The 18,417-nt window shown below is 38.1% G+C and overlaps 1 protein-coding gene across 1 annotated transcript in view; it reads left to right on the top strand.

The window, feature by feature from the left end:
* The window catches only part of AGO3 (argonaute RISC catalytic component 3), a 73,776-nt gene that overhangs the window by 49,746 nt on the left and 5,613 nt on the right, over nucleotides 1–18,417 (top strand). Inside the window, exons 17-19 of the mRNA XM_075121365.1 lie at nucleotides 19–120; nucleotides 1,347–1,546; nucleotides 2,676–3,501. Coding sequence (XP_074977466.1) covers nucleotides 19–120; nucleotides 1,347–1,546; nucleotides 2,676–2,784 — 411 coding nt within the window. The 3' untranslated portion in view covers nucleotides 2,785–3,501. The remainder of the gene's footprint in view (nucleotides 1–18; nucleotides 121–1,346; nucleotides 1,547–2,675; nucleotides 3,502–18,417) is intronic.

Here is an 18,417-nt window from a genome sequence, read left to right as displayed (position 1 = left end):
ATCAAAACACCTCTGTAGGTTGGAAGAAGTGGCAACATTCCAGCTGGAACAACTGTAGATACAGATATTACACACCCATATGAGTTTGATTTTTACCTCTGTAGTCATGCTGGAATACAGGTAAGATTCCTTCCTTTATAAATGAATACATTTGGCTACAGCAAGTATTTTTTTCCTTTTTTGAAAATATACCTACACACACACACAACTGTATGTTAGACAAACATCTTCTCGTTCTGTTTCCTTGAGAGCTGTGAAACCTGTCTCTGGGACCAGCACTACCAATGACTTACTTAACTGAGCTGTTAGGTACCTTTTATTTTCATAATCTGTTTTGATGTGAGGTTGGCTCATTTGAAGAGAAGTAATGAACCCTCCTCATATACATTAGGAAAATAGAACACTATGTTAAACATATTTAGTTGTAATGAAATGAACACTGTTTGTGTTTGAGAACTTGATTCAATTTGAGGATTGAAAGCAGCCTTGAAAATTAGTTGATTTAAGCCTAGACTGATGGTAAACTATAGGATAATAAAATTGAATCTAGCAGTTTGGTGTTGCTAGCAGTGCAATGGGGATCCAACTTAATGAGGCAAATTGCATCAAAATACTGAGTTCAGAAGAATGGAAGAAGTTAAACTCTTCAGAGTTTTAAGTTCTGTTCTTTATGAAATCTTTGACCAAACTGCAGGGAATTTTGGTGGCATGCAGCAAGTATATTCTGAGGTTTTTTTGTTTGAATCACTGATTGCTCTAAACAAAGATAGGTACTATGTTTGCCCTTCTCCCATCCTCCAGGATTTTACGCATCTTCCATGAGTTCTCAAAAATAATTGTTAATGGTTTCCGAGATTACTTCTACTAGTTCCTTAAGTATCCTAAGATGAACTTCATCAGACCCTGCCTGATGGATTTAGTTTACCCAAAGGAAGGGTAGGAGGGTGAGTTAATCATGGTTTAGAAGTACCTACATGAGGAGGAGATTTCTGGTAGTGGTGGGGAAGCTGATAAATTTAGCAGTGACATAATAAGCTCAAATGGCTCGGAGCTGAAGCTAGACAAATTCAGACTAGAAATAAGGTGCAAATTTTTAAGTGGTAGTAACTAACAATTGGAACAATTTACCTAATGTGGTGTGCATTCTGTCACTTGAAGTATTTAAGAGATACTGTTGTTCAACCAGAAGTTATGGGCTAGATGTAGGAATTGCTGGGTGAAATTCTCTGGCTTGTATTATGCAGGAGGTTAGACTGGATGATCATAATAATTTCTCCTGGCCTTAAAGTCTGACTTGACACATATGAGAGAGCCAGACAAGTGAACTGATATTCCCTTCTCCATAGGGTACCAGCCGTCCCTCACACTATCATGTTTTGTGGGATGATAACTGTTTTACTGCAGATGAACTTCAGCTGCTGACTTACCAGCTCTGCCACACATATGTGCGTTGCACACGATCTGTTTCTATACCTGCACCAGCGTATTATGCTCACCTGGTAGCATTCAGAGCAAGATACCATCTTGTGGACAAAGAACATGACAGGTAAGTGAAAACACAAGTGCTTATATTTATATCCTCTTTCAGCCCTCAGCCCAAAACCCTTTCCATGGTGTCAGGCTTTAGACTATCTGACTAGATCAGCAGTTCCCAAACATTTTTGCTGCATGACCTCATTTTCACAGGTACTGCTTCCTGTAATCCCAGACAGTCTGGAGGATGCTGATTAAAAAAGGCATCCTCCATGCAGCGTGGCCTTTCACACACCATTTGTGCAAGGTCATGCTGCATGGAGGACGCCATTTTGCTTTACAAAATGGCATTCTCTGCACAGTGTGCCCTTGCACACACATGGTGTAAGATCACACTGCATGGACAGTAGGGGAGAAGGGGGGCTTTTTTTGTAGAGCAAAATAGCATCCTCCATGCAGCATGACATCGCATGTACAATGCATGTGAGGTCATGTGTGAAAGATGTCATTTTGCAAAATGGCATCCTCCGCACGCTCAGGATTGCCACAACCCCATCTGCTCACGGTGGAGTGACCCCACTTGGGGTCGTGACCCACAGTTTGGGAACCACTGCTGTTGATGATACACGCTGAGCAGTAGCTTAATTTATCACCTGTGGGGCTGGCCTTCAAACACATTTCCTTACTACTACCACTATACCTAAGTGTATAGTGTGGTGTTCAATTTCTGTTATATAAAGTATTTAAAGTTTAAGATTTTAAAGAAAGTTTTTGTTTAATGAACATTGTTACCTGGAGATGGGCCAAAAGACTCATGTGCATTAAATTCTAATCCTGAAACCAGAAATACTGCCATGAATGAGGTGAGTGGTAATAATGCTTTCCCCTTGTCGAATTCCTTTCATTTTAAGGTTTCAAAGTGCTTTATAAATATTAAGCCTCAAAAGCACCAGGCAGGGTAAGAAGTAGTATACATATTTTATGGATGGGCTAGCCAAGCTACAGAGGTGAAGGGACTTGCAGAAGCCATGAAGTCGCTGACAAAGCTGAGTAGACCCCAGGAGTTCTCACCGTACTCTGCTCTAAAAAATTGTCACGTTCCCTTCCTGAGTGTTGAAATAATGCAGTGCTGGTAAATAATGATGGCCATTCAAATTGAAAGGGTTTCTGCTAGTTTTAATATTTCTCGCTTTGTTTTGCAGTGCTGAAGGAAGCCATGTTTCAGGACAAAGCAATGGGAGAGACCCACAGGCCCTTGCTAAGGCTGTACAGATTCACCAAGACACCTTACGCACCATGTACTTCGCTTAAATAAATCAATAAAATCGGAGCATACTCACCGAAAGGAAGAACTGAAAAATTAAGCCACATACAATGTATGTTTCCGGTGGGGTCAGTTTATGGGGTGCGCCTCCGATCATGCTGAAGCCGACACTGTGCAGGGGCAAGGGGCTAATCCTTAAATTGACACGAGGAGGATTGTTTACTTCATCGAGGAACACAGCACTATTATGCAATATGAAACCAGCCAACTGCTTTTTTGGGGCGGTCTTCTGTAGGAAGTGCCGTTGTCATCAGTTATTTTTTTTATTTCTTGTAGTCTAACCCTTTTATGCCTTTACCTCAAGTTGCTTGGCAGCACAACTATCTTTGCAAAAAAAGTTAATGATGTAGTTAAAAAAAAAACACAAACGACCTATAGAGCAATCACAATGATTGTTGAGGGGGGGAAGTGTGCAAGAAATAGCCTTTTGTCTTTACCCAAATGCATTGAGGAGGCTTTCTCTCATTTTTGCCATCAGCATTTGAATGGGAACATATCCAAGTACATTTCAATGTACAGCACTAACTAGAAAAATTAGGGGAAGGGTTTTACACACATTGGTCCATTAATCTGAACGTAATTTAGCCAACTGCTGCCTTTGTGTCTTTCTTCACAGTTTGGAGTCCTCAACTCCAATAGCTCCCTTTAAAAAAAGCTAGTGGTGTCTGTGCAGCAGTAGTGATCCAAACTCTTCTTGCTCCCTGGTGAGTTTACTAAAGCTGCTGTTTTACCTTGTCCAGAAGTTTCAACTAATGCTCTATCTGGCAAGTCGTAAATATATTTTGAGCTTCATGCAAGATCCGATGTTCCTTGTTTTATGGGTTACACACAGTAAACACCAGAAACAAAACTTTAGAGTTGAGGTCTTTATTTGCTAGTTTACTTGCTGCCTCTTACACCTTAATGTGATTTCATACATATGTGTGTGTTTTTGAAGTTTAGCTTCTTTTTCTTTTATATTTATTAGAATAATAATAATGCTTTAATTTAATTATTACAGAACATATGGGCAACATCAATTTTTATTTTTAGAAATGTAACCATGTTTATTTTAAAAAAACAACTGACAACTTGTTTTTGCTATCTTTTAGTGCAATAAGCCGTTCTAAAGGAAAAATGTGTCCGTTTAGCTGTATTAAAGCGGCGTTTGTACCACTAACTGTGGGAGAATGGACACCTCCACAATTTTAAAAGGACAAAGTAAAAGCCTTAATTTCAAAAGGAAAGTTTTATAGTCCTCAGGAGTCATGCATGTTCCTTTTCTAAATCAAACCAGCTAAGAACAGCAAAACCTTTGCTTCTAGGATTCTGCAAGCTTTAATATTGGCAATCAATGCAGTATTTTGATTTAACAAAGGAATTGTGTACATTTTTGGGTTTAAGAGACTGCAGTTATTTGAACTCAAGTGAAGACTTTTCATTGAAGATCCAGGTTTTCAGATGCTTTAATGTAGCTGACATTAATCATAAAAAATGTCTTAAGAAGTTAATGAAGTTCTTAAGCAATTTTTGCTTATTTCATATTTAGTGGCTTTCCTTTTAAAATTAAGGTGTTGGTGGCTTCATTTCACTTTACAAATAAATTAAGAGGGCTGGGATAATTTTAACAAGTTAAATCACTGAAATGTGAAACAAAACATTAATGGGACTTTTGTTCATTCCACTTTAAAGTTAAAACAAGTATTTTAAAGATGATAGAGATGAGCATGTATTCAGTACGTCTGGGCATCGGGGAGTTTTGCACTTTGTAACCTCGTGAACTGCATTTTTGACTGTTTTATTTGCACTGGTTCATAGTATATATGCATATATACTGCAGATTGTTTTTATGGGCATTGCTGTTATCCCAGCCCTTCTAAACTCCACCTGCTCTTCACACGAAAACCAATGGGTTTGTTTAAGTATCTCATTTGTCTCTTGTCCTTCTTATGTAATCCACTATATTTGCCAATTTACTGTATTTTGAGCCTAAAATCTGAGCCCATTTTGCTTTAACAGGCATGCATTTCTCCCATTTCTGCCAGAAAACTAAGTACTGTATTTTGTGCATTTGTACATTGTATTGAAATGTATGTAGTGCTGTTCACAACACTGTCTCAAAGCGCTTTACTAAATAGTTGGTGTATATACATATATATTTTTCTCCCAATATCAAGAAACATAATGCAAAGAAACTAATTTTTTGCATAGTTTAAAATTGCACTGGAAATGGTCATGCTGGTGGGCAGTGTACCTAGCGGCTTGGCAGAAAAGGGGACTATTATAAAAGATCTCTGTGTAGCCAACAAGCTCTTAGGAGTCTCTTTCATTGATAGCGGGATTATATTCATTCATCAGTGGGACTGCAGATTCCTAACTGAAGTGTCCCAGTGTTCTCTGGCTGCTTCATGCACTTATCTTTCAGCTCCTTTGAATAAAACTGCTGCAGGGATGTCAATATAATGAAATGATTGGAGCAAGATGGTTTCCAAACAAATCTCTCTATCTTTTATTCTGTAACTTGTCAGAAGTAACTCTTAGAAGAGCTCTAGCTTGTAGACCCATTTATAAAAGGCCCAGGTTTGGCTTTTTATATAAGATTAATTTTTTTAAAATTGAAGGGGCTTTTTTAGAAAAACCTGCTTTACAAGGACTTTTTGTGAACTGGCATTTTGATGAAAAGCCCTTTTTAAAAAAATATGGCCTTTAACTCTTCTTTTAAAGACACTATACAGTTTCTAGTCTGCCTACACTCAGTGACGATGATTTGAAAGTTTTACGTTACTTTGCTTGCTGCTTTCACCAAAAATTTGAATATATGTAAAAATCCATTGGGGAAATGACTTTAAAACGTTTGCTAGCAGGCCAGTGTAACTGGTTTTCATGTGAAGAGAAGTTGGGAGTTTTAATCTCTATATTCTTAGTTTTGCAAATGTCTACATAAAGTGCCGATACGTATATTTGTATTACAATATCAAGTTACTGGCGTTGTGAGGGCCACACGTTTATGATACTGTAGCTGCTATATTTATTTAAATGGAGACGGACAATTACTGCACTAGGAAATGAGGAGATGAGCAGGAACCAAGGCTTAGAGTTAGATGTGGTATCTCGTTTTTCAAAAGAAAATTAACAGTGTGAAATACCAAGTGTAACAAAGGGTGCTGTCATTTTAATTGAGATTAAATAGCCAGATATTCTTCCTTTGTCTAAAGACTTATATATATTTTGATGTTTGCAGTTTAGGGGGTGGGGGGATAAATGGTACCTCATCTGTGGTGGCAGTTTCCAGTATATTTTCATGGGAGTATATGGATTTTTTATTTTTGTACCTGCTCTCCTTTAAAGAAAAGTTTTTCTCGAGTTTTATGTGCTTTTTAGAGAAATCTCAAGTGCAACACACATGATCCCTTTACCTTTCCAGGAGCACTCTGTATATAGCCCAAACAGGGATGTGGGCAAAGGCTGACAGTTCCATTTTGCGGAAACATTGGCCTCATTTGTGCATACATCTGTCTAAAACAGTGGTTCCCAATCTTCTCAGACACTGTACCAGTTTACCAGACTAAGACTTTACTTTGTACTAACAAGTGCCACTAACCTCCCAAAGAACAGGGGCATACACTTGGACACCCAGCACAAAATTTGGGGTGGGCAACCAAGGATGCTAGCCCCACACACCTGAAATAACAATACTGGTACATGTACCAATTTGTAGGAACCACCGTCCTAGAAATGACAGTGCTTCTCCTAAGGTTAACAGAAGGGTTTTTGGTAATGGCGGTTACTTTAAATATGTGATCTAGTGATTAGTGGATGCAACTTTGGAAAGAATTCTTAGTAGTTTGAATTGTTAAACTCTTGCTACATCTGCTAACAGCACGACTGACAACTCCACTCAAACAAAGCAGCTTTGATTTGTGGGGCACTTCCACTGTGGCCATTTTACTCAGGATTGTTAGATGGCTGTCAAATGTTAAACCATTTAGTTGAAATTATGCAAAGGTTATTTCCCTAGGATTCTTTTTGAGATGCTTTTAGATGGTAGTTTAGCCCTTGTAACAGCTTTTAAGTTAAAATGGATTCCTGAAGCTTGTCAGTCAAATTCTTTCAAGATGCCATTGGTCCTAAATTATTTCCATTTCTTCTTTTTGTGCAGATACTTGTTGGATCAATGTTTAGGCACAGGACATTAGGTGAATAATCACCTCTGTACACATCTTAGCTGCTTACGTTGGTTTTTTACTAGTGCTCAAATGCACAATAGTGTGAAATTTCCAAGCTTCAATTTCAAAAGTATGAGGCCTTTCTGGATTTACATTTTACTCGTACCTTGAAACTTGTCAGCCTTTGTGTTCTCAGTTTTGTGAACTGATGGGAAAACCTTTCTCAAAGCACTTTTCATAACAGAGAAATCAAAGAAGCACTGATTATATACATTGAAACCATAACTTTTCATTTCCAAATGGTCGTCTTGAAGTTTCTTTTCATGCCAGACAAATGCTCCGTCAGCTGCAGCGTTGTGGAGTAAATGTAGCTGCCACTGGCCAGTTAATTTTATCAAATAGAAAATCCATGTAGATGTCAAAGGGACAAATATTCCTGGCTTACTTCCTACCCAAAGATGGTACTTGAATTTGACATTGTGTATGGGATACCATTTGTGTTTTGGCACATCTTTTAATTATAAAAACTTCACTTAGCCAATTCGCTCAGATATATATTATTTTTGTAAAAACGAAAAAAATTAGGTTAAGGCGAGTGCTAACCTCAGTGTTTTCTGCTAGTAGAAAATCTTTGTAACTTTACAATAGTTGTGAGGTGTGAATCTGATATGTACAGGACCCTATGTTTTACCTGTCTAGCAGAGTCTCAAGAATACAATCACTAGAACACTGAGGTTTAAAATTAGTTTGTGGCCTGAGAAGCCTATGGGAAGTAGTGGGGGTGGCGGGTAGGTGAAGGTTTGCAAAGAAGCAAACCAACGAAGCATCACCGTTACAGAAACTAGGGAGTTGGCGGAGAGACTCCATACCAATCACCTTTCCAGCCATGTGCCCCTGACTGTGTTAGAATTCTGTCTGAGATCCTCTCATTCTAACATGGGTAAAAAGAAAAGGAGGACTTGTGGCACCTTAGAGACTAACAAATTTATTTGAGCATAAGCTTTCGTGAGCTACAGCATGAAGTGAGCTGTAGCTCACGAAAGCTTATGCTCAAATAAATTTTAGTCTCTAAGGTGCCACAAATACTCCTTTTCTTTTTGCTGATACAGACTAACTCTGAAACCTAACATGGGTCATTATTGTAGTATCCTGTTAAAGCAAAGAAGTTCCTCTGTTAAAACTTGGAGCAATTTTTAATTTTTTTTTAAAGCAAGACAGTCCTCAGAAAGTGCCTTTTCAGAAGACGGTGCTGTAGATTTTTATGTTCAAATTGTACATGGCTGAAAATTTGAGAAAAATTATTGAAAATGCCAAGTGTTTGGTATCATTTTATATATCTTCAAGCAGCAGTTTCTGAGTCAGGACCAAGAATAACCGAGGAAGGGTATATTCAGAAGGAGGGAAAGGTATAGAGGAGCGATCACCAAATTCAACTTTTAGGCTTGAAGTAGTTTGGATTTTATTTAATGTAACTAACCACTTCCTATTTTAAAGGAGGATGCATTGGGGGAGGAAAGGGGGAGAAATAGCGCAGAACACTTCAGGCAGTGGTGTAGTTAATATTTAAATGGGATCATAGATGATCAAAGGACATGTCCTCATTTTTGGAGATGAAGTAAAATTCTCTGGAGGCTTATAATGAGATAGTAAGTCCTACTTTGAGTAGACTTCACCCAACCTGTATTTTAAGAGAGTAATGTTTACATGCTAATGGAACTTCTAATGACTTAATGGGGACTTTTGATAATATAAGTGGTAAATGTGTTTGGATGATTGTTGGTGCCCTGTTTTTACTGTCCTTAAAGATGTTGTGGAACCCCTGTTGACTTTGGTGAGCATTCCTCCAGTCAGGAAGAGTTGTAGACTAGACTAATAAACACTGCACCTCAGTAACCTTGTAATGCTGCATAAAGTAATAATAATGGCAAAGTTCTGCCTTGATTTCACTGTAATGTGCTTGCACATGCCTGCAAAAATACACACACAACTTTCATTTTTGTAATGCCTTAATATCAGTTAAAAGATTTTTTTTTAAAGATTAGGTTTGTCCTTTATTGTGGTGTTTCCTTATATTTATTGGTAATTTGCGTGCAGCTTGTAGTTTCATGTGTTTGTCCTGAATGTTGCTTTTTAACAGTTTTTTTTTTAGGAGGGAATTGTTTCTAGGTGTCTTTTTCTTTGTGAAATCATAACTTTACTAACGATTGAGGAGAAACTGAATGAAATGATCAGGACATAAAACAGTAGCTGGACTTGATTTAGAATTCTGATGTGCCCTTTTCTGTGTTCAGTTTATTACTGTAAATGCAGTACTGGTCTTTAACATATATAAAACAGTTCTAGATCATCTGAGAATACTGGTGTCTCTCTATATTAAGCAAGATGTTTTCAAGAGTCAGAAACGTTAATCTGAGACTCCCACTTTTACTAATAGATGGCATATTTGCTGGAATTGTGGTTTATTCAGTAAGTGTATCAGTTTTTCTAGTATGATTAAGCAGTGTCAGCACCTTTATTTTAAATATTAATTTGGAATTGCTCACTTAAGTTCAAGTAATTAATCTATTCAAATTGTAAAGTGGGCATAGTGATCCTTGCTTGAACTTTTAGGTCTTTAGGGAAAAAGAGCACTGTCAAGTTAATCCATAATTAAAAATACTTGCTTATTACTTAATGTAGGTTATAAAAATGAATTTTAAAGATCTAATTTATTTTTCTCTGTTTTTGCTGTCTTTTGCTTCTAGTTCAACTTAGGCAAAGAAATTAGTTAGTTTATAGTAACTTTATAGTCAGAGCAATATTGGCATTTAAACCTTCCTCTACAGTGATTTCACCTAAACTGTTTTTTCTTTTAAATCATAAATTCCTGAAAGCATTTCTTGTTTAGGTTTTATTACAGTTTATTCCACAAAACCTAAATTCAGGGCCAAAACTACCTTACTTTTGTCCCGTTAGTAACAGCCATACCTTTATTTTACAGATTGAAAAGGACCAAAAAAGCTTGTTCCATCATTTTTTCATGCAAAGGTAGACCCTGCATCTTTTTTTCCATTGCTCATAGCCAATTTTATATGACTTTTAACCAATCCAGAAGTTGCTGAGATCCAGTAAGATTTCAGTTCTTGTCTTCTTTGCTTTCCATACTTTGTAAATATGGCTACAAAAGTCTAAAGAGATGTAATAATTTAAATTTGGTGATATTGTTTTTATTGGGCACAAGCCCTTACTAATCAGTCATACCTGGATTAAGATGTACTGTGGCATATGTATGTAATTACAGTAGATCTGTATTACTCAGCGGCAAGTGTGTGATGTTTTAAAATATCCAGTTTAAGCTTAAACTAAAAAATTGCTGATGGTGCAGACACTCTCTCATGAAATATTTTCAGTAGGAAAAATAATCTAGTGCATATATTTGGTTTTAATTCATCCTCCTTGCTGATAGAGACTTGGTGAGTGAACATTTTCTGGAATAAATTGTATTGTTGGTAACAGGTTGTGCTGGGGTGAATGATTAAACCAAGCTGACTGAATTGTATGTCAGGAGTCTTGTCACTTTTCTTTCCTATATTACTGAAGTAGAGAACAGATGGTCGTGATGACAGTCACATCAAACCAACAATAGAGAGCTGTCAAAAGCAGTGCAAAGGGGAAATTAGTGTTTATATTTAAAACTGCATAAGCAATGGAAAGCTAAGGTTTCAGCAAGAAACACGTGCGGCTCAGAACCTTGTGAACCTGTATTTTCATGTTTAGGTCACCAAAAGGAAAAGCCTCTTGCATTTGGCCACTTTAAAAACAACCACAGGAGGGGAAAGAGCTTTTTTCAAATGAGCGCCTGTGTTCCTTCTACCACATAAGAATGCAGAGAAGCAGCTAGTAATGCCCTTGGGCGCTGTACATTTGAATGTAAAATTATAAAGAACAACATTTTTATTTTGCTTTTACCTAAACACTGCTACTTTAAATACTTAGTTAAAATTCTGGTACATTGGTGCAATTTGAAACCCTACAGCCAAAAGATTTCATGGGTAAGACCATAACATTTAATTAGTGTTGAAGGTTGTTGGCCACAGTCTTCAGCAGCTGATACTGCAGTGTACATAGCCATCCAGAGACAGAGCAGTCAGTTGCAGTGTTCATCTTCCGTGGCATTGCAATTGGTGCTACTCATGTTCAGCTTTTAACCTACCTTCCCTTTTCCTCTAAACAAACTCACTCACCATACTATGCCCGCATGGGATATCCATTTCTATCTGCAACAATTTTGTTACCCTTTGGAAAACAAGGGTTTAGTTATTGGACTAGTGAGTGTTAAGGCAATGAGTGATGGTTTGTGGTGAAGCAACTGCTAATAGAGAAACCCAGGAAGGGTTTAAACAGAATTTTGCAGGGTAAGCTGCATTCTGCTTTGGTTCTTCAGAGAATTGGTAGGAATCTCAAAAGGTGATTTGAGCACTCTTAAAACATTTGTCTTGCAGGAATTATTTGAGCTGATACTGAGAACCCAGCAGGCATTTTGCCTTTTTCTGATCAAGAACAGAAGCTAGAAGACAATTTACGCTTGCAGCATTCCCAAATAGATATGCTATGGTTAAGATTTTCATGCACTAAACTTAAAACTGAGATCCTTCTTTCATTTTCCTTAGCCCACTGTTACAATGCTAATATTTTAAAATTTTCATGTCACTTTTTTGTTAAGGAATATGCACTCTGAATGGGATTATGCATGAATTTATAGAGTTTGTTACCCTTTCAGGTACTTTTTGAGCTAAAACAAGGAGTCCTTGTGACACCTTAGAGACTAACAAATTTATTTTGGCATAAGTTTTCATGGGCTAGAACCCACTTCATCAGATGCATGGAGTGGAAAATAGTTTGTGTGTGTGTGTGTGTGTGTGTGTATATATATGTGTGTGTGTGTATATATATATATATACACACACACACACACAGAGAACATGAAAAGATGGGAGTTGCCTTACCAAGTTGGGGGGGGGCAGTTTAATGAGAATTCAATTAACAGTAGAATATTAAGGGAAGAGAAATCACTTTTGTAGTGGTAATGAGGGTGGCCCATTTCAAACAGTTGACAAGAAGACACAAGTTGACTGTGAGTAACAGTAGGGAGAAATTAGTTTGGTAAAATTAGATTTTGTAATGACCCATCCACTCCCAGTCTTTGTTCAGGCCTAATTCGATGGTGTCCAGTTTGCAAACTAATTCCAGTTTTGCAGTTTCACATTGGAGTCTGTTTTTGAAGTTTTTTTGTTGAAGAATTGCCATTTTTAAGTCTGTTACTGAGTGACCAGGGAGGTTGAAGTGTTCTCCTGCAGGTTTCTGAATGTTGTAATTCCTGATGTCAGATTTGTGTCAATTTGTTCTTTTGCATAGAGACTGTCCAGACACACATCTGCATCTGACCATTCACACACTTTGCTTGATTCTTATGGAGCCTGGCTGTTTTTTTTCCGGGCAATTATGAGGAACATTTAAGAATGTGGTATAACAAATGTAGGAGTGCAACAAACTGGCCTGATTTAAGTGGAAGCCTTGTGGTGAAAATTCTATGCCACAATTACCTCTGTAAAAATTATTTTGCCAGCAGCTAAGGTGGGGTTGGTCTATATAAAGAATTTTGTAATGTCTTGGGTGTGAAAGGTTTGAGAAGAAAAGTACCTTCTCTTCTATACCAAGGTACTAATATAGAGCAGATCTGTGTATACTACATGCTGTGCAAAAGCACTTACCTGTACCTGTTTCACCACTGAGTTCTGGATGCTAGTTTTTAGAGTTGAAGCTGCTGTGAAGGTGGATTTTCAGAATGTGGAGGGAAAGTTTCAGATGGACCATACTGAAACAATTTTGAGACCAAAAAGAATGAGGAGTACTTGTGCCACCTTAGGGACTAACAAATTTATTAGGGCATAAGCTTTCGTGGTGGTTAGTCTCTGAGGTGCCACAAGTACTCCTCTTTCTTTTTGCTGATACAAACTAACACGGCTACCACTCTGAATTTTGAGACTGTGGCATGGTCTGTAGCCAGGCACTCCAGAATTCAAATTCTTGCTGTGACATAAACTCCCTCTGTGTCTCTGGGTTAGTCACTCTGCCTCAGTTGCACCATCTGTAAAATGTGGATAATACTGCACGCTGTTTTGTAAGGACTAGGTATTACATGTTTTGAAGATGAGTAATGCTATAGAAGTACTAAATTATTAATACATCTAAATTGAGGTACTTTTGTAAGTTTTCATCTCCATTTATCAGTCCTGTATTTTGTTTAATGTTTCTCCCATCTACCTGCTCTAGGGGTGGTGCCATGGACCCAAGGTGTGGTCTTCATGCACACGTCTTATCTGCTCTGGGAGTTACCTGTTGGGAAAGCCAGCAGTACTGGGTCTATAATGCTGACTTTGCACCTATCATTTTTCTGACAACAGGATTGTTTTATTGTTGCAACGTGTTCGGTAAAATGGAGAAGTCTGTGTAAACACAGATTTGCAAGAATAGCAATTAAAATATAGAATTATTGGCCAGTAAATTTGTTTTTTGTCTAAAGTTGCCCAACTGTGGAAGTCTCTTTTAAAAAATAAAATAATCTGTTCAAACATCCAGTTCTTCACAAAAGAAAATGCAGGTTGTGCAAGGTTCTGTTCATTTTGGCATATCAGCTCGTCAGTTTTCCATTCGAGGGGTGGATAGTGCCAGATTTGAAGAAGGTTTTTGAAATTCTGTTGTCACGTGGTAAATTAACAACGTGGAAAGGTTAGTACTGCTGTGCCAGGCAAGTAAAGTGACATATTGCAAGATTTCATTAAGTGATAGGAAGGCTATTAGAAGGAAGACAGTTTAGCCTTTTGATGTCAGATAACTTCACTGAATGTTGGCTTCATTGGGCTGTTCTGTTTTGTGGACCCTAATATAACCCTTTCCACCTTGGTTGTAGGTTTTACTGTGTTTTGGACACAGTTTGTGTTAGAGGAAAGTGTGTACTCATTTCTCCAAGTGAAGCTTTGCAGCGTTGATTCTGGCTTTAAGAGTTTACCTGAAGATAAGTGCTGCTCCTTAAAGTATTACATTTCAGCTCAGTTCTGCAGACGGTAACAATTTTAAGTGTATAGCCTCTGGGTACAGTAACTGTACTGATAAAAAACAATCTTCTGTTGCTGGCATTCACTTAGCAGGGTTCTCCCATATGATTAGCAGTACTGACGTACAGTAATTTGTTTCACATGTCAGCTGATAAAATGAGTATTGGGCTCACAGGGTATAGATTCATTTGACAGAGATTCTTATTTCCCTTGGTGTGAACAGTTTGGCGTTCCTGCATAGACTGCTCATGGATAAATAGCATTGGCATTCTGTGTGGGAAAGCGTTGACTGCTCAATGCCACAGGGCTATGGGGTTGGTTGGCATAGCTATGAGTGTTGTCTATCAGGCATTACTTTAAAGGTTTCACTGTAATATGCACTCACTGGCTATGTCTATACATGGAGCTGGGGGCGTGATTCTCAGTGTGAGGTGACAAACTTGTTCTAGCTCTCATCAAGCTAGTGCACTAAAAATAGTAGTGTAGCATTGATTGTATGAGTAGCAGCATGGGCTGGTCGCCCAGAGTACAAACGTGCTGGGCCCTAGCGGTGCGTACTGTTTTTCACATGCTAGCTCAATGACAGCGAGCATGAGTGTGCCTACTTGAGCTAGGAATCCGTCTCTCCCCTCTCCCTTGCCTCCCATCTCCATGTGTAGAGATGGTCTTAATGTGTCTCTCTTCAGTTATGGGCCAATATGGCCGTTAACATGTCTTCAGATAATGGTAAATCATGTGGCATAGTGTGCACCTTGAAGATTATTACGAATCAACACATGTTTAGGTATAAGGCTACTGGAAGCCGTGGTGTGTATATATAAATGTTACATGTGTATAATACTGTGTACTTAAATAAAGAGAATATTTGTGCTACTTGGAATTCCTTTTTGGAATAAAGGGGGGTTGTTTTTTAACAGACCATTCCAGTGGTTTGGAATTCTCTTACACATTTATGTCTCACACACACACTCTTCCTCTTTCTGAGATGCTGTTAACTGCTCCCTTCTGTTTTGGTGCTACCATTGCTTTATGCAAGAAATAGAATGTGTTCTAACTATGAAGACAATGCCTATTTTTAAAAGAAAAGGGGGGTTTATCTCAAGAATGAAACAGATTTGAAACATTGCACAAAATAGATTGTTGACGGATGACAAATGCGTTGGTAAAAGCTTTTTATTTTTATTTTTTAACCATCTTGACCGTGTGTGCCTATTTGTATTGCGGATGTGGGCTGCAACTGTTTGGGGTGAGAGGGAGTTGATGTGTGTTAGTAGGGTTTGAAATGTAATGCTAACTAGAAGCAGTGGCCCCTCCCCCTCTTCTTTTTACAATTAAACTGTTCTTGCCAAAATTTTCTACCTGTCACAACTTTTGCTTTTTTTCCAGCACAGTAAAATATCATGTCCCACTATTACTTCCCTCTGCTAACCACCTATAATCTCTCTAGAATGGTATAGAATATACATAAAGTCATCAGATCTTTCCTTTGGCTTTAAAAAAAGATCAAGTTGGGTATATTGTAAACCTACCTTAATCATTTGAAGACTAAATTTTGTTTTGAAATGCATGTAATGTACTATTTAACCTTTTTTTTAATACTTTCATTATTTTAGTTTTTTTCCAAAACGTCTGTGAAAATGAATGGAGGTTGCAGTGCAGGTCTAAATCTGAAAGGACATAGGACCAGATGATATCTTGAGGGAATACTAAACATGACTGCCAAACCTTTGTCAGAGAGAATGTGATTTTACTTTCAGACTTCTCTAACTTTTTATTTAGTGCTATTCAATGACAAATAGCTAGAATTATAAAACAGTTTATATAAAATTGAAATGTGCATAAATTGGCAATTTACATCATTTCTCCACAGACTAATAAAATGCTATGGGGGTATGGTGATGGTATCAGAGGTTTTTGGCACTATTTATGCACGTGCTTAGTACCCAGTTATGTATTATGGTGTCAGCTGAAGGCTCAGAATAAGAAGAGGTGAACAGAAAGCAAACAAGGTTCTGAAAGTAAAATGCTTGTGTGCAGATTTTCAGTGGTGAATGTTGTACCTTCAGTTAAATCATTTTCTTTTGCAAAAATGTATTATGTCTGTGGTTGAGATTAAAAGGGCAAGTTTTTGATTTTGTTTAACATTCTGTCGCTCACAATACTTGCATTGTGAAATTCAGTCATGGAACTCTTTCTGAGCCAAAACTGTCACCAGTTTTCTGTGACAGATTCCACTCCTCTCTTTCTGCCATTCTCTATACTGGAAGGACTCTATGTTGTGTTTGTTTTTACCTTTTTAAAAGATTTTTATTGGTTTTAGTGTCGCTTTGCTTCAGTTTGAAGTGTAACTTTCACTAATAACTGCAATAAAAAAAAGCTTTGCTCCAAACTTCACTATTGTATTTATAACTCAGTTTATTTTGTCAAATCTTCCAACATGTTCGGAAGTATGTAGACAATGAATTACAGAATTAGAAAGCAGATTTTACACAACCAGTATCATTGGGACGGGCGGGGTGAGGGGGTGGAAGGAGGGAAGGAGTAGTAGAAGTAGGGGCAGAAGGTTGGGAGGAATCCTAGTATTGAATAAATGACCCATGTTATTTTTAAGAGTATTCAAAATTGTAATAGATAAAGAATTGGAATAGGTCTTCAGTTTTTCAGGGCTGTCACTTTTTTCAAATCAGATTAGCACTTTTTATTGCAAGGAGATCCTTGCAACAAGGACCATGTCTTTTGTACAGAATCTAGCACAATGGATCCCTGATCCTGATTTCTAGCCTTATCCCCACACACTATACAAAATCCCTTCTGTGTAGAACCTAAAGGCATGAAATGGCTGTTAGTGTTATCACTGGTACCTTTTAGGACAGGTCTTTCTAGAAACATTCAGGAAGGGGACAGGGTGTGGTGGTATGGAAGGTGGCGCAGTGTCTGAAGTGGGTGCAGGCAAAGGGAGCTAAGTGAGAAGAGAAATGGTGGGAGCATCTAGAGTGGGAGGGAGGTGTAGTCATTTCTGAGGGAAGAGGTGGGCAGGAGCAGAGCTGGGAAGAGCTTTGAAGGGGAGGGGACCCTGGGTGCAGAGATTCAGGGAAGGAGGGTGTGGTCAGTTGCACTCTGGATAGGTTGAACACGGAAAGGTGAAGTAGGTGCTGCTTTTCTTTTTCATCTTACACCAGCTGCACGTCAGCTTTCTGATGTGCAGTGACTTAGGCAGATCATGCAGCAATGGACTTCCTCATAGCTCTCCAGCGACACCATGAAAACATTCCTGCTGCAGGAGGGCTTGAGGAGAGGAGTTGTTCATTTGTATTGCTGTAGCACCTAGGAGCCCCGGTAATGGAGCAGGACCCCATTGTGCTAGGTGCTGTACAAATACAGAACAAAAAGATGGTTCCTGCCCCAAAGAACCTGGTTGCTCCACCATTCACTGATGTTCAGAACCCAGCAGACTTATGTCTACACAGAGAAGAGATGAAGGCCTAGCCTACACCTAAGACTTCAGTTTAGGCAGCCACAGTGTCGGCTACACCCACGCCCAAGTATGGTGTAGGGACAGTTTTCAAAAGTAAGACCATGAGGTTCTTAAACTTCTTTTAAGGCAAAGTTGCAATAAAATGTTAACATACTACATATCATACATTACTTATTCAGGATCCGGTGAATGTTCAAAGAACTAGGCTAAAGATTTTGGCTTGCTGGCTGGGGAGCCATCATCCTTTTAAGTACACTAAAAAGGATCACCAAATTTCTAAATACCTAGCCTCATTTGGCGCATCTCTTGTGTGAAAGTTTTTCCATTAGAAGAACTGTCCATATTTTACTATACCGTAGTTCCATAGGAGAAGTCACATTTTTCCAATAATGTGCAATACAATAAAGAAATTAACATGTCATTCTGTTTTAAAATGTAAATCCTTCACTGGAACATTAAGTAAACAGGTCAGGGGATTTCTAGGAAACTGGCATTTTGTCATCAGATGAATGTTCTTTAGTAGCTTCCTCTCCACATGTGTAAGTACGTTCCCCTTTCCCTCAACCCCTCCAGCATAGCACCTCTTTAGTAGCAAAAATATGATGAATATTAACTGGAGTCAAATGCCATCTGTACAGTAATATATAATTTTGTTTTGAGCTACACAACTTGAAGATGTATATCCCCTTTTCGATACCGAGATCCACTCACCCAGATCAGTTTTTGTCCAAATCCCTATCCCAACTTTTCATCTGAGATGTTAAGAAAACAACCTTTTCAATCAAAATTGTATATATCTTAGAAATTAAACCTTTTTGTTCCAGCTTGCTCCTGGATCAACTGCTCAATGTGGTTAAAGATCTAGATAGAGGTGTCTTGTATCCAGATTTCATAAAACATTGGATA

The sequence above is a fragment of the Caretta caretta genome, chromosome 19 (assembly GCF_965140235.1).
Source record: "Caretta caretta isolate rCarCar2 chromosome 19, rCarCar1.hap1, whole genome shotgun sequence".
In the NCBI taxonomy this organism is placed as follows: domain Eukaryota; kingdom Metazoa; phylum Chordata; order Testudines; family Cheloniidae; genus Caretta; species Caretta caretta.
This window is presented reverse-complemented; position numbering and strand designations above follow the sequence as displayed.